The 21,519-nt window shown below is 46.6% G+C and overlaps 1 protein-coding gene across 2 annotated transcripts in view; it reads left to right on the top strand.

Annotated features, from left to right (window-relative positions):
• Positions 1-21,519, top strand: part of SORCS3 (sortilin related VPS10 domain containing receptor 3) — a 432,841-nt gene that overhangs the window by 232,818 nt on the left and 178,504 nt on the right. For both annotated transcript variants that reach the window (XM_090057528.1, XM_090057527.1), the window contains exon 4: positions 8,018-8,176. In XM_090057528.1, the coding sequence (XP_089913654.1) occupies positions 8,018-8,176 (159 nt within the window). The remainder of the gene's footprint in view (positions 1-8,017; positions 8,177-21,519) is intronic.

The raw sequence follows: 21,519 nt of genomic DNA, 5'->3' as shown, positions 1-21,519 counted from the left end.
TTCTGATTTAAAGAGATACGCTCTAGTAAATTACAATCAAAATTTATGTTTGGTTGGAAAAAATAAAATAAAAAGGGCTCGATGAAACCTGATATTAATAAAAATGCCTTTATATGGCAGGTTGTTTCAATTTCTGTCAAAACGTATTTTAATCAAAGATTCATCTGCGTGCAAAGCAGGTCTTAGCGTGTTGTATTGAGACAATAGTGCCACAGAGGGCAAGCAGTGATAAAGCTTTCAATGCTGATGTTGGTGACACAGGTCGGGCAATTCGAGAGGTGTATGGGGCTGGGTTGTGCCTGGTCCTAGGTGGGTTTGCAAGGCCAGTGAGAGAGAATCACAATCCAGCATTTCTGTGCATGCTGAGGGCTTCATCCTAATCTGTAGACAGCTGTGGGAGCAAAGCTGGACCCTGAATGCACGTTGTAGGGGAATCTCAGGTCTTACAATGAGCTGTCTTGTCCTGCTTCGGCCGTTAGACATTGGAAAGGGCTTGATGAGACTCCTGTTTGCCCCTAACTGAACAGGAGAAGGCTTTTAGCTCAAGTGTCAATGGCTCATGCTTTCAGATCCCAAGGTCCTCCTCAATTCAGTCCTGCCCAGGGGTATTATTATATTAGCACCATCAGCCGGCATAAGACTTCTGTTAACTGCACTGGAAGTTGTGTGTGTGTTTTTGATTGACTCTGAAAGTCTCAGTCCATGAAATTTTAGTCTAGGACTGCCCTCTCAGATAGCAACACGGGACCCTAGATTTGGTTCCCCATCCTGTATTTCCTTCCCGGAGAGCGTGGGTCTGTCTTATCTGCTGTTCATGCAGATAGGTGCTCTGCATGCAAAATCACCACCCCTCCTACCCCTACACCTTTACTCAAGAGCTCCTTGGGATTGCAAACAACCGTCGTTGTCCAGAAAGCCCTAAGCAGTCAGAACTTGAATGTCCCCCAGGCTCACTGGATAGATTGCATGGGTCAAAATCACCCTGGGCCAAGGCCTGGCACTGCATCCTATACATTGCCTTAAATCTCTGCACGGGGGTGGTGTGTGCTGTGCATGGCCTTGAATTGCACAAGAGCTTGAGCTGGTTGTGTAAGTGATAATGCTCTAAGCAGGAGACACCGACTGTGTCAATCACTGCTCTATTTGTTGCCTTAGCCTCCCTCAGGTTCAGTTCAGATTTCTAGCCCGGGCTGCTAGATCAGTTTTGCCTTTCATTCACCTGTGAATTTTGTAGCTGGGGCTCAAGCCTCGGTTGGAAACTCATGCCGGGGAGTGTTTCTTTGCTCAAGAACACTTTCAAGGACTCCCTTCTCTCCTCCCTATCACAGCAGTAATCAAGCCCTGATTCCCCTTAAATGCTACAGAAAGCAAATACATACATACATATGTGTAGGTATACATATATTATGTATATATGTATATGTATGTGTGTTGTGTGTGTGTGTGTGTATACACATACATGCATATACATATTATATATATATATATACACACACACACACACGCCTATGCATATATAATAGAATATATATGTGTGTGTGTGCGTGTATGTCTAGAAAGCAGCAAGGTGAAATGTAATTTCCTTTTTAATAAAGGCTGCCATTTAATTTAATATTATAGAAAATGATTAGATCTTAAAAACCTATAAATTATATTTGACAACTCTCTGGTGCTCCTTTGCTGTTCCTTATGGCAATTATAAATGGCAACATGGGGTGCTGGCAGAGAAGCTCGTTCTGACTGGAGTTTGTTTATTGGCTCTTAATGAAAAGCGATTAATCTAAATCACAATTGGGGTGGATCCTTTGCCGGGGCCCCATAATGAGAAATGGCAGTTTCAGGCCTTTGACAAATGAGCTACTATTTCCCCGACCAAAAAGGTTTTTTCTCTCCCCCTTCTAGTGGAAAAAAGATAAACAATAATAAAACCAACCCTCAAACCACCCACTTGTGTTCTTCTTCCTATCTCCCCCTCTATCCCTGAAAGCAAACTAAAATGAAACCAGTGCTAGCTTGTAAAAAAACATGGTGTGGTTACTACTAGCTACCATTATTCAGCCTCCAGGTCCTTCCAGGATTTTCTGCTCGAGTCCCCTTGCATGGCAGCATGGGCTGTGGCAAAAAGATCCTAAGGTGATCCCTGGGCGTGACCCCTGCTCTTTTGGATAGGAGGGATGAACTCATTTTTTGTAGCAGCCAGAGGTGTAAGACCAGCTGTTGGCAGTTCCTCTTGCAGCTTCCTTTTCCCCTGCTTTCCTGCGAAAGTTACTCCTTAGTGTTCCCAGCGTTGTTGCCTTATTTATTTGATTTAGCAGCCCCTGTAGGAAGTTAGTCTTACCTCGATCCTGGGCAAGCTCTTTGAGAAAATTATTCTGGCACATATCCGCTAGGGGCCAGGAGGGGAGGTCATGCATAGGGGCAACCAACACGGGCTCATTAGCGGCAGGTCCTGTCAGACCAACCTGGTGCCTTCTACGACCAGGTCACCAAATCCGTAGACACAGGGGGAGCAGTGGATGTAGTCTTGCTGGACTTCCAGAAGGCCTTCGACACCGTCTCTCACCCCGTTCTCATTAAGAAACTGGGGGGCTGTGGTGTCGACACGCACACAGTCAGATGTGTCGCCAATGAGCTACAGGGGCACACCCAGAGAGCGGTGGTGGACGGGTCATGTTTGACCCGGAGGGACGTGGGCAGTGGGGTCCCCCAGGGCTCGGTCCTCGGGCCCGCACTGTTCAACATCTTCATCAGTGACTTGGACGACGGGGTAAAAAGCACCCTGTTCAAATCTGCCGATGACACTAAGATGTGGGGGGATGTGGGCACGCTAGAAGGGAGAAATGGGCTGCAGTCGGACCTAGACAGGTTACCAGGGTGTGTGGATGAGAACAGGATGGGATTCAACACGGACAAGTGCAAGGTGCTGCACGTGGGGAGGAACAACCGGCACCATACCTACAGGCTGGGGAACTCCCTTCTCGGCAGGGCAGAGGCAGAAAAGGATCTTGGAGTCGTCATTGATGCCAAGATGAACATGGGCCGGCAGTGTGGGGACGCGGTCAGGAAGGCCAACCACACCTTGTCCTGCATCCACAGATGCATCTCGAGCAGGTCCAGGGAGGCGATCCTCCCCCTCTGTGCGGCACTGGTCAGGCCGCAGCCGGAGGACTGCGTCCAGCTCTGGGCGCTGCACTTCAGGAGGGATGTGGACAGCATGGAGAGGCTCCAGAGGAGGCCACCCACATGGTCGGGGGCAGCAGGGCAGGCCCTACGAGGAGAGGCGACGGGACCTGAACCTGTTCAGCCTCCACAGGAGAAGGCCGAGGGGGATCTAGTGGCCTGTTATAAACTAGTCAGAGGGGGACCAGCAGGCGCTGGGGAAGTCCCTGTTCCCCCGAGCACCGCCAGGAGTGACCAGGAATAACGGTCACAAGCTGGCAGAGGGCAGGTTTAGGCTAGACATCAGGAGGCGCGACTTCACGGTCAGGGCGGCTAGGCTCTGGAACCAGCTCCCAAGAGAAGTGGTGCTGGCTCCTACCCTGGGGGGCTTTAAGAGGAGGTTAGATGCACATCTTGCTGGGGTCATTTGACCCCAGTACTCTCTCCTGCCATGGCAGGGGGTTGGACTAGATGATCTACTCAGGTCCCTTCCGACCCTAGAAACTATGAAACTATGGTGGTTTGTGCACCACCTGGTCTCCCCTTGTCTCCCACCTCTTACAGTAAGATCTGACTGTAATGGCCATAGACCCAAGGAGCTCTGGAATAGCCAGGGGTGCTGGGCAGCCTTTGAGGAGGAGAGTTGTTTGGAGGATCTGTTTTGTAGTTCCCAACTTGTAGGAAGAAGGGAGTCTTGATGGACCATGAGCATATAGAGTGTGGGGATTTGGGATCCTGTCCAAATGCTATTGAAGTCGCCTAGAGCATTTTTATCACTTTCACTGGGAATGGGATTGGTGCACGTGTAGTGCATATGATCTTGTCTTCCTCTAGTTAATTGGACTCAGTGAAGATGCTGTTTTGAAGCTTTAGACCCTGCTAATGACCATAGACCCACCATCGCTTGTTGTAGGCATGGTTTACAACTTAGTACTGAGCCACTATGTTCTCCTGAAGTCTTCCTTGTAAAATGGTTTCACTGACATTGTGCTGTATTAACGTTTGTAACCATCTTGCCTCTTGTCTGGGCCCAAACAAGAGCTGGAATGATTTTCCCCTGCAGTCGAGTGGAAAGCGTTTAGTTTAATTGTTTTCCAAATGGGCAAACCTAGGTACTGTGGGTGCCCAGAAGAGTCAGAGCTAGAGTAATGTATGGCACAGATCAGGTCGGATTCTTTGTAGGGGTGCCAACGTTCATGGAAAAGGTGGATGAATACACAGGCCATGAGTAAGTCTTCAGTGGGATCCCAGAGTTCATTGATACATAGAAATAGCTGGGAACTGAAGGAACCGAACTCGTAGGTGAGCCGTGGCTGGTCTCTTTTGGGTGCCTAGGCTTCTTTTCCTAGCTCTTTGCAACTTGTGTTTCCTATGTGAAACCCACTGATAGCAATGGTAAGATGGTGCTGATCTCTCTGGCTCTTGGGGTATCTGCTGGGGGAAGCTGCCCATGTGACTGCATCCAGCCTATGCATGGTTGTGTAATGTTTTCTAGCGGTTGCTATTTTGTTCTCGTATCATTAAGATAATACCAGTGTAGATGCAGTTGTGGTAGTTGTATGTACAAATTAGTTGTGCGGTTGCACCTACATTTCAAGTCTCATACATGGCTCCATTGGCATCCACCACTATAAATAAGGACATGGTGGTGGATTCTGTTGCCTGTCTACCCTGTTTAAAAGCCATCACACGTCTGGCTGCCCTGAGCTCTCTGTCTTGCTCTAACAGCGGACATCAAATATATGGCATCAGTAGCTTGCTAACCTTTAGTGGCATCATTGTTAAATTAAAAATCTTTTTATTCCCAAGCCCATATAAAGTCCACATGGAATATTTTTCAATCTGACGCTTGCTTGCCATTCTGCATATGCTAGCAAATTCTACTAGCACGTGCCAGAGATCTCTTTCTTACATAGGCAATAGACTTTGAAGGGAAATACATGTACCTGGGAGCAAAAAGAACAAAAAAAGCCTACAGTTATATATGCTATTAAAATGAGAGACTAAGGTGGGAGCTTTTGTGTGGTGCAAAGCAGGGGATATGGTTTAATTTAATTAGGAAAAAAATCAATATTTCAGGGTGTGATCTGCTCCTGAGCATTATGCCCTATTTATTTCTGTCTTCTGCTAGGCATCTTCTCGTGCTGGCCAGCTGAGGGACCGTAGTGGAAATGCTGAGCGCTGAAAGCACCGTTACTTCCTGCTTCGTTAGGACAGGGTTGATTTTTGGGGGTGTACAAGTGGAATTGTCTTCTGTGGATATTAAGAGAAAGAGAGAGTACCGTGTGAACTCCTGAGCTTGATGAGGGACATCTGTGAACATCACTCCTTTGCCTTCTTCTTGGACAGTGACATATGAGAGACGTAGTTAGCCATGTTAGTCTGAAGTCAAGTAGCAGGCGGGGTAAATTTGCACTTTATAGAGCACCCAAAATGTGTGTGTATCATGAAAGCCTGTACAAATGTATAGCACAAGCCGCAAATATACAGCACAAGCTTTCGTGAGCTGAAGCTCATTCATTGGATGCTGTGAAAGGATGTGCACAGTACAGTACTGTGTCTAAGGAGGCCATATGCTTTGGCCATTTAAAATGGATATTTTCCAATAATAATAATAATATCTCTTTTTTAAGCAAACAAAAACATTACTCCTCCCTCTGAACCTCTCCTTGGTAAATAAAATTGATTGATTAAAACTAACAGATCTATCTATCTATCTATTTTAATAATGGATCCTGACTGCTGTCTTCTTGCATCTGTTTCAAGTCGGTGCAATGCAAGTAGACTAATTTGTTTCACTTCAGTACTATAGTAAATACCATCTAATGATTTCAGTGGGTCTTCTCAGGTGCTCAAAATTAAATGTTTGCATACATATTTTGCTGGATTGGGGACTAATCCACCAAGGGTCTTTCTATCCTTTTGGCTGAATATGTTTATTTAAATGGTAGATGATTATATGAATTGATGCCCACAACTGCCTTGTAGTTGTTTACCGCTCTAAGACTTTTTGGGTTAAAGTATATCAGAGACATTTCACGATACAAAAGTACATTGAACCTCAGTTCTCCAGAGGAAATGTGGCCGTTGGATTTATTTTTCTTTGGAAAAGCCAACGTCTTTCATTTGAATCAGCTACTGTATCAATACCCTGCTGTGTTTAGAATAAGTATATCTCTAGTTTAGCTCCCACTATTTGCCTATATTTTATTGTATTGACATTTGCTTTAATATGATTTCTTTTTTGCAAGATGTTAATAAGATGGTGAGTCGTGTTTAAGGTTTTCCTAATATTATTCCTGGTTAATTTTACATAGAACTCTATAACCAATATTATAAAATAAACCTATTTTCTGGTACTGGTGTTATTTTCTAATTAAAATCAGGAGCATGAACGCATTTCCATACCTGAGCAAACCAAACTGTTTCATTTTCTTCAACAGGCAAAAATGTTTTCATTAAGTGCTACATGAACAATCCCTGGGACTCAGCTGGTGATTTGAGGCACACACACTCATGCATGTACACAGAAAGGTGCATGTACACACACAGGTGTGCTTGTGTACCCCACCCCCCAATTTTAAAGTCCGCACCCAAGTAGCCAGGTTTGCAAGCCTCCACTTTCCAATGATTCTCTCTCAACGTCTTGCAAGGTAGCATGATATTGGACCTTAACCCTGGATACAGCCCATTCATATCTCAAGAGTAGGTGTGTTAGGAGGCAAGTGGTCCTTCTTAGACATTACTCTACTACCAGGTTGGAAACAAACAGAAGAAAAAACATCTTGGCTTTTTGAGGCTATTTGGGGTTGTGTAAATAGTCCTACAGACATGGGTTACTGGGCCTGGCAGAGAGGAAATGATCAAAGGTCCAAGCTTCTCCACACAATCATGTTATGAAATGTATGCCTCTGGCTCAGTGATTTATTTTACAATATTATTTCCAATTTTGTACAAGGTAGGTGCATGTGTGTGCCTGAATTATGACATGGTATAATAGTTTTATCAACATGAATTCAGAATGATCACACTACTAAGTAGTAAAATCATTGGAAAAGTATACAGCTCATGCCCAATGGGTACCAGTAGGTGCGTCTACATGTGTACATTTACTGCACAGTAGCTAAAATTACTGTGCAGTATGGGTGTGTGTCTACATGTGTATGCCTGTACTGTGCAGTAAATTCTTGCAACTTATGCCAACTTGAGTGGAAAATTGATACCAGCATCATGCAGGTATCAAATTTACGCCTGATTAGTTATCACGCAGTAACACACATGTAGACACCTTAGTTTGCAGTAACACTGGGTGTGTGGACTGACTGGGGATAAACTTTAGTCCCAAGTCAGGCCACACACAGCGTTAATGCACTTTAAAGCCTGCACGTCTAGACACCAGCCTATTCTTGCTTACTGAGCAAGTAACTTACTGCGCAATACATTTAAGCATACATAAATGCATGTGTAGACATGCCCAGTGAATCTTTTATAGCACGTTGCATGGCTAGCTGTCATCCATAAACACTAGAAACTAGAGCTGATCAAGATTCTTTGTCAGTAATATGCTTTTTCCAACCCAGAATGGCTTTTAGATCAAAACCAAAAGAGTCATGTTCATTAAAAATTGCCGTTTTTTTGACAAAAACAAATACAAACATTTGGGGAATCTCCATTAAATACTGAAAGCATAAGGCCATGGATAAATTGTTGAGCAAGTCTGCTTCCATCTCAGCACAGAGCAATGCTTTCTATATTCACTAGCCAGTTCATTCTCATGTAAATATTTTAAATTGCATACATTTTCACTTTTCCCTGAACTCTGTCCCGTTTCTCTTTCTCTCTCACTGTTCCTATTTAGATAATGCTCCTGAGTGACCCAGAGATTGAGAGCAGCATATTGATCAGCTCTGACGAAGGGGCCACCTACCAGAAGTACAGGTTGAATTTCTACATCCAGAGCCTGCTCTTCCATCCCAAGCAGGAGGACTGGGTCCTGGCCTACAGTCTCGATCAAAAGGTAACCAACTCATTTCAGGTGACTGTTTGCCTCAGCCTGATGCAAGGGACACGGCAAGACAGAAAAGACATACTGTGTATATATGGAATGTAAAGGTCCATTGAACCTTTGAGCTCCATTGAACTCAGCAGATATGCTGCCTAGGTTTATTCTGAATCAGATTTGGTTTGGTGCCATGGGTTGGTTTTTGCTGCTGTAGCCTTGCAGAGCTTTATACACAAGCAAAAGTTGGTTTCTTTTTCAAGCAGTTGCTTTCCCAGTAGAATCGTCTGTTTGGATCCATCCTCGTGTAGCAATGAGGAGGCCTCAGTTAGGGTGCCATAGGGTTGGAGCTTCACCCTTCAAAAGTGGTGTGCCAAAATGCGAGAATCCAGAGGACAGCAACAAAAACGAGAGGTCTAGAAAAAACGACTTGTGTGGTCAGACAGAAAGAGTTGGGTTTTTTTAGTTTAGAAAAGATTGAGGGGAGACAGGATAAGCAGTCTTCAGCTGTGTCAAAAGTGACTGCAGAGAAGGTTATAAACTATTCTCCATGGGCACTTATAGATGTGCTCCAAGAGCCGTGTTAATTAAAGTGCTGGAACATCACGTGTGTCAGCGTCCCTGTGCTGGCAAATGGTGGTGGGGGCACTTTAACTAAAGCGCATCGAACAAGCTTTAGATAGAGTGCCCCTGCTGCCATTTTTCAGTGCCAGGGCAGTGATACATGTGACGCTGGAGTCTGCTGGAGCACGGTAATTACCAGATTCCAGCAGACTCAATTAATTGCTGTAATTGCAGAGCGTTGGAGCAGCCTACTGGCACATGCATAGGAACTCCATGTCTGTTGCTAACCAGGCAAGAAATAAGAGGCTTAAACTGCAGCCAGGGGGAGTTAGGTTGGATGCTGGGATGCAAATGTTTCCTCACTGGAGTAGATTCCCGGTGAGGTTTTGGACTTTCTAGTGTTAGAGGGTTTTGAGAACAGGTTAGATAAATATCAGGCCTAAATACAGTTAATCCTGCCTTGGAGGACTAGATGACCTCCCAAAGTCCCTTCCAGCCCTGTCTTCTGTGATTTTTATAAGCCCACTGGGGGCACAGATGTCACTGGGGCCATCATTTTGCCTATGTAATTTAGGAATGGCGATGACGAAAGGGACACCAGGGCCTGATTTGACGTGAGGTGCTGAACTCATCTGAAAATCGAGTAGGTGTCGGAACAGATGCTGAGCTCTCCTGGGCGCCTGTCGCTGTAAGCCTGTGCTCAGTTTGCAGAGGCTGGTTGTCGTGGGGTAGGGCAGAGAGCCTTTCTGCTCAACAACACTGCACCTTTCCTGAAGTCGTAACAGGCAGGGAATTTTTTGCAGTCCCTGCTCAGTCGTACTTTGGGGCGAAGAGCAGGGGATTTTGAAAGCTTTTGTAGCTTAACCAAGCAGCGTGAAAAATGAAAGCATTTTAAAGACCCAGGTTTAGTTGGGTTGTTTTTGCAGTTCAAGGAGCTGTTTCGAGCTTTGCTAAGCTGGTCAGTTTTCCTCCTTGGGCTCTTGCGTTTTTGGAATAATACTGCTTAAATCCAGGGTTGACAGCCTCCCTTTCTTAAATATTTGTGCATCACTTCTTTCTAGTCCCTTCCTCTCACTTCACTTTCCCTAGCAGTTACTTAGGACACACTTGAATAAGTTACATAATCTGCCACAGCGGCACCTTCAAACAATAACTCAGATATAACCTTTCCATCCCCTTGTTAACAGAGTGCGATGGCAGGCACCAGGTGTTATGCCGTAACTTCTCAGATGATGCCTGAGTGACATTTGCAGGCACAAAGCCATTGTAAATAGACCTCTTTCACAGTATTAAGTGGTTATTGTATGAAAGACTTAGTCAAATGTCAAATAGTTTGCAAGCTCAGATGTTCAGCTGAACAGAAGATTTTGAAGTTGGAGTGAAAGACCCAATAGATTCATTTGATGTCGCTGAATGGTTTGATGCTGCTTTTCAACCAGAAGTAAGGATTTTAAATGGCATTTGTGTTTGTACAAAGACAGCTCGGTAAGAAAGAGATGGCTGATGAGGTAAGCAGGTGGGGATACGTTGAATGTGACGTGTCGAGCGTGTGTCTCCAGCGAAGCACTGCTGTAATAGTAAGGAAGCGTCTGGTGTTTTGGTTGAGATGAGGAGGTGACTGTGCATTGCTTTAAGGCACATGTATGCCTTGCAAATATGTTAAAGGGACCTCAGAATAGGTTAGAAAGCCTTTAGAGCAGAGGCAGGCAATTATGTGGGGCGGAGGGCCGCTTACCCAGTTTTGGCAGTCTGAGGGTGGCGTGGGTAGCCCCACCCCTTGACAGGTGCCTTGCTCCTTGGTCACCATCTTGGGACCAATGTCTCAATGTCTTGGGACCAGTGTCCCAGGGCCAGCACCAGTGGGGTCCAAAGCGGGGTGTGGGCTGGCAGGGGTCTGTGAAGCTGGGCTGGGCTGCACCAGCAGGGAGAGGGGGGAGCTGGCCCAACTCCATAGAGCCCCGGCCAGCTGGGACCCCGCGCTCCTGCCACCCTGCTCTGGGCCCTGCCGGCAGTGGCCCTGGGACACTGGTGCGGGCCCCGTGCTCCGGCTAGCTCCCAAGCCAACTCACACCCAGTGCCCCCCAGCCCTGTGGTACAGACAGGGGGCAGCGCACAGCCCTGACCCCTTGCTTGGTGGCAGGGAAGAGGCTGGTGCTGAGCATGGGGGAAAAGTGGCCCCTCACCCACCCCATGGCTGGCACTCCCTGCTGCAGGTGCTTGCAGCCAATGCGGGGCTGTCTGGAGCAGCACAGGCAGCCCCATGCAGGCTGCAAGCAGCTACAGTGCAGAGCACTGGCCACGGGGTGAGCGAGGGACCGCTTTTCCCTGTGCTCAGCACCAGCTTGTAACCCGCCCCTGCTGCCAGCCTGGGCCCTGCGCCAGCACCAGGGTCACCTGTCGGTGGCAGCAGCTGCAGTCCCCCTGCTTGCTGCACTGGGCAGTGCTGGCTGCTGCTGCCCACCTGGAGCGTGTGCTGGGCAGCCCAGAGGCAAGAGTGGCAAACAGTGCCCGGCACGGCAAGCAGGGGGGCCACAGTTGCTGTCACCATGCGCAGCCCTGACAGGCGAGCCCAGAGCTGGCGCGAGACCCAAGCTGGCAGTGGGGCCGGGTTACAAGGTGGTGCTGAGCATGAGGGGGAAAAGCAGCCCCTCCCCACCCCATGCCTGGTGCCCCACACTGCAGCCACTCGCAACTCGCCTGGGGCTGCCTGTGCCTGCTCCAGACAGCCCCGCGTGGACTGCGAGCGGCTGTGCCGGCCACGGGCCACTTTTCTCTGCGTTGGGAAGGAGCAGGAAAGGAGCCCAGGGAAAAGCTGAACACGGGGGAAATTGGCCCCTTGCCCACCCCACGGCCGGCGTTCCCTGCTGCAGCTGCTCGCAACCTGCGTGGGGCTGCCCAGAGCAGGCACAGGCAGCCTCGTGCAGGCTGCAAGCAGCTGCAGCATGGGGTGTCAGGCATGAGGTGGGGGAGGGGCCACTTCCCCCCCCATGCTCAGCTTTCCCCCCTCCCCTGTGCTCCTTCCCTATCCGGGGTCCCCCCTGCCCTTCTCCCCCCTACACTTACCTGCAGTTCTGGCGTGGGGCAGCCACATGGTCCCAGGCCAGAAGCCCCAGCTGGGGCAGGGGCTGCGGGGCCCTGCTGTTGTGGGAGCCCGCCAGGCTTTCCCTGGGTCCTACTGCCCTTGATTCCTGTAATTTTTTACTGGAATCAGGGGCAGATAAATATTAATTTTCTACATTTTTTAGGGGCACTGTGGGCCAGTTTGAATGGCCTCACTGGCCGGATGCAGCCCACGGGCCATATTTTGCCCACCCCTGCTTTAGAGGAATATGGCAATGGGCTTCCCCAACCAGTCTATGAATGGTGTCTGGGCTCAGCTCCAGCCCTTTTCCTACCTCTGAGCTAAGGAGCATGGGCAGGCGTGTGGGTATCACAGCTATTCTGTATCTCCCAGAACTGCAAGAGAGCCAGTAAAAGCAGTATGTGCGTGTTTGAGTAGTCCAGAGGCTGCATGACCTTGCAGGGTAGCCAAGGAGCCAGGCAAGTCCCCACACAGCCCTTTACCGCATGTAGGGCAAAGCTGGCTGGATGTCACCTTTCTCTCCCACCTTAGACAACACCTAAGTGCCATAGGATTAGTAAATACTTTGTCTGGTTCAAATGTGCCACCTGCCTTGGGTATGGGACTGACCTGAATTAATCCACCGCACCTTCTGAGGGTTGCCCACCAGGACTTGCTGCTAATACTTATGGCTAATTTAGCAAGGGAGCTGTGGAGGCAACAGCTGTCATGCTGTAGATACATTGGTGCAGCTACTCTCTTGGCGTGCATCCTTAATCCTTCGCCATCTCCCTGTGCTTTAAAAGTGGATTTGACCTTTCAAGAGTTATCTGGAACAATTGCCTATCATGGTAGATTTAAAGATGCATTAAGTGACTATTGGAAAACAAACCAAATAGATATAATTTGACCCCCAACGGTGGATGCTGGTATGGGAGATTCAGTCCAGCCTCTTAAGACTGCAATCATATATACCTGCCTGCAAACTCCGCTCCAGCCCTGATTGGCAAAACCTCTTCAGATTAATATTTTATTTTATTAATTTCCTTTCCATTTGGAGTAATAACAAGCTGCTGTACACATCCTCTGACCACCCTGCAAATTAATTAAAATGATGAATCAAAAAATGCAGTTCAGCCAGCTAAGCCCTTCTGCTCAGTCTAATTAAAACCAACCCCTGGAGGGGTGTGAATAATTGATTTTTTTGGGTCACTGGCCGAACAAAAAAAAAAAAATTAAAAATGTGTTTGAGCTTGACCCAAAAGATTTTTTTTTCTCCATTTTTTTTACAAAACGGGAAACTGGAAACACTTAAACAAACTTACAAAAAAAGCCTGGGCCATTTTAGGTCAACTAAAATGAGATTTTCTGACCCACCTTCTTTGGTTTTTATATCTTTTTTCAGTTAAATGTGGGCAGATTTCAACCCCAGAATCTTATTTTGAAACCAAACATGAAAATGGAGAAGGGAAGAATGGGAAACAAAAGCATTTTGACTTTTCCCGTTAAAAAAAAATTGGCCTAAAACTATTTGATACATTTGATGCCAGTTCACAAATAGTTTCAGTTGAACTGAAACTACTTTCCCCCCCCAGCAAATAAGGTAGTAAAATCACCAAGTTTTGCCAGTACCCCATGTCAAGCTGTTTTTCCCCAGACCCCTGAATTTCTGAAAAGACTGGAGAAGGACATTCATAATGGGGCCAGAAACCAGTGAGTCAGCTTCCCTTTATTTCAGAGTAAGAGGCAGTATGTAGTGGCTCTATCCTACAAGGAGTCCAGCAAAATAACTGTACCATGGAAAAGCAGCATTCCCTGCTCTTCTGTCTCTCCCAGGACATAGTAGTCATCTGTTCCCAGTTCTTACCAACAGCTAATCGCTGTCTTTTTCCATGCTGGCTCCACTGCATTTTGCCTGGGGCTGTGTCCTACATGCGTGGAGGTTGGGCAGAAGAAAGCGTGCAGCTCTCACGTCTCATGCAGCAGCGATGGAGGAGGTTTCTCAAGCCTGGGAGGAAGGACGGGCGCTGTACTTTCTCTTGCAACCCTGTGCAGCCATGTAGGACTGGGTAATTATCGGGCTCTAGAAGACTAATTGGTAATTATATCTTTTGAGTCTCGAGTGTCGGATGATAGCAGAGACACTGAGGGTAGCATTTGGTTTGTGTGTATATTTTCCAAGGAAGGTGGTGCATTATGTCAGTGCTGCATGAACTTCTTGTCCGCCGTGTCCTTAAAATGTCCTGAGTGCTTACGCACCCAGGGTGGGCACTTTAGGAATATAATGGCCATTTTTGACGTGAATCTGGCAGGGTTTCACGAGTAACCATGCTCCCATTTGGTAGCTTTTTATTTTTATTTATTTTTTTTAAAAAACAAAACTGCTACTTCTCATAAGAGCCTCCAAGATTTTTCCAGGAAAGACTTTTTCCCCAAGGAAAGCCTGTAACAAATGAAAACAAAGCCACCGTATGAATGTGATCAAATGACTGGTGTGCTTGAGATGTGCTGCTTTCTACTTGAAGGAGTTGCGACTGCTGTATGGCATCTAGGTATAAAATATGGACCTGAACATGAACAAAGTGTTTCTCAGAGCATAGACAACACCTTTAACATCTCCTAACATACAGCCACCAGAGGTGAGGATGGCCTATTGCCTTTTTGGCCTAGGTGCTCTGTTCCTTCTTGATATTCAAACACTTACAGATGATAAAGATACCCTCTGGCTGGGCAGGTTTGTGCATCAGACACCGATTTGATCACAGGTACCCCCCTGCCTTTGTGAATGGTGATCTTGACTGCTGCAAGAAGGAAACGGCAGATCAAGCCGACCTGTTTGGTACAGAATGGAAGTGCTTATCTGCCTCAGCCCCTGACCACCCAATGCATGCCCATGCTTTGCTTTTTTGCAGTGACTCCTGGTGAAAAGCCGACTGAAATTCCAGGTCAGGATTTTTAAAGCTCTCCATGATTTGGCCTCTCCACCCAAGGAGACAGCCAGTTCTCTGTGAGCCTGACTTCTGACAGCAGTGTCCCACTGATGGAAACCTGCAGAGGGTGGGAACTGAGAGAGCTGGACAGAGAGCTTGGTTTGCAAGGCATAGAGTTTCCTATGGAGAGCAGAGAAGCTCGAGAGCGTCCAAAGGAGGGCCATGCGCATGATGGGAGGTCTGGAGAGCAGGTCATACAAGGAGAGGCTGAAAGACATGGGACTGTTCAGCTTGGAGAAGAAAAGACTCAGAGGGAACTCGGTGGCAGCCTATATTAGGGGCGCACATCATGGCCTGGGGGAGCATCTGCTCACCAAGGCACCCCAGGGGAAGACAGGGAACACTAGAAACAAACTGATTGAAGATGGCTTCAGACTGGACATAAGGAAAAACTTCTTTATGATTCGAGTGCCCAGGGTCTGGTACAGGCTCCTCCCGGGGTTGGTACAGTCACTCACCCTGGCGATCTTCAAATAGCCTCTTGATGCTGACCTTGCTGGGGTCATCTAACCCCAGCGGTCTTTCCTGCCCATGTGCAGGGGGGGATGGACCCCATGGTCTTATAAAGTCCCTCCTAGCCCCTAACATCTATGAATGGAGTCAGACTGTGACTTTGGAGTTGGCTCTTGCAACACACGGGCATGACCTTCAACCCTGCCATAGCCTCAGCAAGAAGCAAAATGCACTTGTATTTATAGATTCATAGACTGTAAGGCTGGAAGGGACCTTGGAAGATCATCAGGTCCAGTCCCCTGCACCAATGATTTCATTTTAAAAAGCATACAGGGAATTAGGGAGAAACTTAGATAACAATTGTTTGAAAAAGAAACTTTGAACACAGAGGTCCTCAGATACCCCAGTAGTAACTGGGATATAAAACCCTGGAGGGAGAAGGAGATGAGAGAGAGTTGGGCGGTTTAGTAACAGCTTGTCTCAAATTTACCTGCCATGGGATTATTAATATGAGTGAATTTAATAAAGAGTTTGGTAATCAATGGCTTCTGGTTCTGTAGGGCTTAATATTCACCATGAGCAAACAATAGGGTGAGTATCCCAACACCGCCATGTATGAGCAGCTCAGTTAGATGGGCTAGGTAATGCAGGACTGGGTTGTTGCGATGCACCTGGCAGTCAGCATCAAACCTGGTTAGGGGCTTCTTGTAACCCCAGAGCAGGCAGGAGGTGTGATCAGAAAGTTGAATTCAGTGCAAATCAGGGGCCTGGATACATTCAGACAAGGCTGAATGTATTTAGAAGGATAAGGAATGCAATCGAGTGAAATCCTCTGCTGTGAAGTAGGGGCTCGGGCTCCCTATGCAGTGCATTGGGAGAGTGCAAGATGTATGGACAGGATCCTCCAGAGCCATCCACCGGAGCTGCCAGTGTTGAGAAAAGGTGGTAAATTGGTTCAGTGCTGAACTATGGGCAGGAGGGAGAGGCTTGTTTTTGCTCAGGATCTGTAGCTGTGGATCTGCTCCTAGTATTAGACAGTAAGTCAGGCCAACACTTTCTTAAAGAAACACGGAAGGAGATAGGGAGTAACCATTACTCCAGGTGGTTGGGGCACTGGAGTGGGAGCTGGCATTCCCCCAGCCCAGGTGAGCATCAGGCTCTGAAGTCAGGCTCTGGCTTGTTTTTGGTCTCACAGGTTAGCAGAAACTTAGGCGCAAAAGGACTTCAGGAACCTAACGGATTAGGTAACAGCTGCAGGTCGAGGACTTCAGCAGCACCTAAAGGTTGGATTTAAACATCTAAAATGGCAGTTAGGCACCACAGCCCCTTCACATATTTAGTCCATACGTACCGAGTGTGAACAAGCTATTTGCTATCTCAGACATGTAGCCCTGGCGTCAGGAGGCTTCCTAGTAGGGTAAACTTGCGCCACGCCGTAATCATCTTGTGAACTATTTATATTACTGTTGAACTATTGAGGAAGGCAAGATATTAGTTCTGCATGGATCTCAACAGTGGAATCGCTGCTGTATGGGAGGGTGGGCAACCAAAAGATGAGATAACTGTTGCATTCATCTTTGGCAGCCATCGATCCTTCCAGAACATGGCATATCCGTGAAGGGTCGCCCAGACCTTCAACACATATACGCAGGCAGGGGTTGGGAGGAGTGGAGGCTGCCCAGACCTTCCATCCACCCCTTAGACCACTGAGACACAATTCAAAGGCCAGACCCAGCCCAGACATTTGGTGCCTCCATGGCTGTAGTTGTATGAGCACACGGGAGTCAAACCCAGGGTTCCTGTGTGCCAGACAAGGATGCTACCGCTGAATCACAGGGGACTTGTGCGTTCAGCTAAACACAGAGTCCAACAGCAAAGAGCAGGTGGAAAGGCGGAAGGTATCAGGGCCCGTTTTAATCAACACTGGTTGACCTCCAAGGGGCCAACATACCACAGTGAAATTTTCTAATCTTCTTTGTGGTTTATGCTATGCCTATAGCTCAGGGGCGGGCAGTTATTTCGGGTGGAGGGCCGCTTACTGAGTTTTGGCAAGCCATTGAGGGCTGCATGACAGGTAGCCGGGGCAGATAAATATTAATTTTCTAAATTTTTTAGGGGCCCCACGGGCTGGATAGCATGGCCTGGCAGGATGCATCCGGCCCAGGAGCCACATTTTGCCCATCCTGCTATAGCTACTGTACCTCAGTACCTCACAGGATAGCAAAGTAGCTCAGGTTTTCCACACTGTTCTTTGCTTTTCCTACCTATCCCTTCTCCTACTCATTTCCAGTTGTATCTTCTCAGTGGAAGTTGCTGGCACCCGCTAGAAGGTCTCTCAAGTGGAAATGACTCGTTGTGAGTCCTCAGGAGACGGTGATGCTAATTCAAGTTTACGTAATTTCTCTTTCTTCAGCAGAGCTGCCCCAGTTGATGCTAGTTGAAGATGTGGCCCCATCATATGTGTGTGTGTGTATATATATATATGCGTTTATGTATGTATATATATGTATGTATGTGTGTGTATATATAATATGTGTGTGTGTGTATGTGTGTGTGTGTGTGTGTATATATATATATATATATATAAAATAAATAAAAACCCCCTTAACTAGTTACTGTGCCCTGAACTCAAACATCATGAGGGGGATGGAGGACACACTTATTTTGATGGTGTGGCTATGTTTGCTTGGGTAAAACTGTCTGAGCCTGGGCTGAGTCGTTGCTTCCTAGGAAGCCTCTGGTTTTCTCTTGGATTCAGGCCTGGTCTGAAAGCTTCCATTTTGTGCAATTCTAAACCAACGTTTTCTGAGTCAAGGGCCCAGAGCTGTTCCTAAGTTTATCCCTGTTTCTTATCTGATAACCATGTATTGTGATATGCACGGTGAGTGCTGGGAGCAGGACCAGAACCCCTCACATATAGGCAAATGCCCTCACTAATAGATCACAATTGAAACCAAAAGGCCTCCGTGATTTCTGTGATTTTGTGAGTGGCTCATACTGGCAGCGTGCGTTAGATGTACGCAAAGCCTGTGTGCTGGATAGGACACCTTAGGGGGCATAGGCAGTGCTCTCTCCACCTTTGGGATCCCAGCAGGACTGAAGTTGGAGCAAGACATGGAGCTGTTGGGTCTGGGGCCATTTTGGGGTGGTGTGGTAACAGAGCTGCAGGTCCCAGGCAACTTTCAGAACAGGGAAAACACAACTCTTGGCGATATCTTGCATCAGACCAACTGCCACATAGTTGGTTTAATAAAAGATATTGTCTCTAGCCCAAGAGTTTTGTTTGTCTCTATTTCTTATACCAACACGGCTACAACATGTATCCCTCTCAGAACAGGGGGCACCTGGGGAGCTTTGTTGCGTGACGGTTTTGGACCTCAATTTTAAGAAACCAAAGCCCTCTTGAGAATTTGGCCAAGTGCGACTGGCCCACCGTGACGAATTGAGTAGTCATATCCAGAACCGAGTCTTGTTTTCATACCTTAACAAGAAGACCATCTTATTTTTTATGTGCCTCTGAGAACATCCTGTTCTACAACCACAGTAGGCATCCCTTGTTGGACCCGACAACCTCCTGCTACCAGCCCCGCCGCTCAAGGAGAGCTCAGGAAAACAGATCAACCAAACTGTTAGCTGAGCAGAAGGAAACCCCAGAGATGTGGAATATTTAAAAGCTACTTGCGGAAGTCACTTCTTCAGTATGGTAATGAAGTGAGGAGTTGAAATCACTTAACTTCATTTACAAATCATGAATATGTATCAGTCTTTTTAAATGAAAGGACGACTAAAACAGATATCATGTTTGTTCAATTCATTAAAAAGAAGACAATTTATCAGGAGTAGTTTTTTTGATTTCCCCCTGTGCCCCCCCCCGAAACCAAAGCAATATGCAAATGTAGGGAAATCAGGACCCTACATTAATTCCTTGCCATGATGAATATTTTTATAATCCTAATTAGCACAAGTCATTTAGTCTAGCAATTTCCCCCAATCTGGCCAATTTGAAATTAAAATAGATGCCTTGATTACAAAACTCATTAGCAAAGAAGCACCCTTCTCACTAACCAGTTCATTTCAAACGCACAAACTGAATGAAGTGTGGAGCACTTGTGTTGTCAACTGCCATAAGGGAAGTGAGTCTTAATTGTTAGCATTGTGAAGTATTTGTATTGCTGCATGTTTTGTTGCAGTATAATATATCATTCATTAAATATAACAAAAGCAGCTTTTAAATTGTTTAATTAAGCAGTGTTGGTGCACTAGGTAATTTTTATAAAGTTAAATGTCACAATTGTTTGCATTTGAAATATTGATGGGCATTAATGTCAGCAAGAAGAAGTATGACTCTGCATTTATCATTCTGATTATGGTAAGACTGGCAGTGTTAATGGGAGATGAGAAATTAAATTATGCAACACTGACTCTGCTTCAAAAGTGCCCCGGTGAATGTTGTCCTAGCCAAACAGTGAACTTTGGGCAGGTGATGATGTGCAGTCGCAAACACCGAGTAACTGACTGTGAAACTTGAACTAGTCAGGATATGCTCTCTTTATGGGTCTTTAATTTTTTTTTTTTTTTTTTTTTTATTATGTAGACTCTCAACAAGTTTTTTTCTGCTGTGAAAATGAATGTAGCGGTTCAGTGAATAGAACTAATACAACACTAAACTATCTTCAGTCGCCAGCTAATGAAACCTGGCACTTTCCCCACAGTGGACAGAAGTGATTGTATGCCCATTCCTGGACCCCGTTATCTGATGGCCTTGTAGTGGGTTTTTTTTGGTCCCTAGATATTATGATGAGGGACAAATCACAGGCACAGTTGATAGAAACAGAGACAGGCGGAGGGGAGGAAAGAAGCCCTGAACACTCCCTGATCTTCGGAGTTACGGAAAACAGAGCATCCAGGTGGTGATCCCAAGGGGAAGGGCAATGTAGGAAAGATGCTTAGGTTCCTGGCAGTGTGCTTCAGGTAGCATAGTTGTTCTTCCCCAAGCGTGGGAAACAGCTCAAACACTGCATGTGAATAAATAAGACCATAGGTAGATGTACCATAGCAAAGATCTCATCCTGCTGTTTTCCAGCAATAATAATGGTCTGTTTTATCCTCGAATCCTTGCCAATAGAATTCTGGATTAGAAGAACATTGATAATCGTAAAAAAATCTCTCTGACTGGATGGCAGTTACAGAGTGAATCCAAAATACTTCATCTTTGCCCCTCTCATTTTTATTTCTAGTCTTTGTTTTGCATGTTGGGATCAAAGCTCTGGCCCAGTATCACTCCTGAGGCCCTTCTGAAACTCAGAATACAGCATTACTGATGCTCCTTGAGAATGTCTCTCATTCAAAAGCTGGTCTAACTCTATCCCCACTACATAGTTGGTCCAATAAAAGATATAACCCAAAGAAATCCTTGCCTCTTAAATGTGTATGTAATTAAAAACCATAATTAATTGTTCTCAACACTTCACATCATGCAGCACTGCTGAAATAATGCAATATAGGCTGGCAGCATAGTCCTAGACTCACTTCAGCTAAGCGTTAAGTATGGGTTTACTTTTTAGCTCAAATGGCTAAGGGCTTTGCTGAATCATATTCAATAAACATATCCATTCTTATGTAAGATGATCCAATAGGGATGGGAGCGATAAGGAGTGATAGCTCATCCTTCCTGTTCTCTCCACTTGCAGCATGGCAATATTAGACCCTGATCCAGCCAGGGTTTATGTGAGTAAGGCTATGTGTGTGCATAACGGCTTCCCAAACTGGTTGCCTATTTACATTCCTTCTTTCTTTAAAGCATCAGAGACCAGCCATAGCCCAAGGACAAATGCGTCTTTCAGCACCTGACATTATAACTGTGGAGATGTACAACAAAATGGAATGAGGCAACTTTGAAATCCCTTTTGGTTTTGGAGGCCTGCAGCTGAGAATCTCTCATTGCGGCAGTGTCTTGTTTGCGCCTGCCACTTCAAGAACATCAGGCAGGGTGTAGAGCAGCTGGCAGGTGGGTTCAGGCCCAATTGGGCGGTCACCTGACTGCAGGAGGAGGGCTGGGCAGGGAGAGTACAAGGCCAGACCCTGGAGCAGGGCTGGCAGTTGCATCTGGGGAGCTCATGGAGTAGCGTTGCCTGGCCTGAAGACTGCAGCTCCTGTAACTCCTGGAGGTTAGGGTAGGAACTATGGGGATGGAGGAGGTTCCTGGTGGTCCTGGGTAAGACCTGAAACTGCACCCTGCTGGGGTTGGATGGTGAGGTGGGGCAGTCTCCAGGAAATACCACACCTGTGCCTCC

This window comes from Crocodylus siamensis, chromosome 7 (genome assembly GCF_052110815.1).
Source record: "Crocodylus siamensis isolate JL-2025a chromosome 7, ASM5211081v1, whole genome shotgun sequence".
Classification (NCBI taxonomy): domain Eukaryota; kingdom Metazoa; phylum Chordata; order Crocodylia; family Crocodylidae; genus Crocodylus; species Crocodylus siamensis.
Note: the sequence above shows the minus strand (reverse complement) of the source record. Positions and strands in the feature narration are given on the sequence as shown.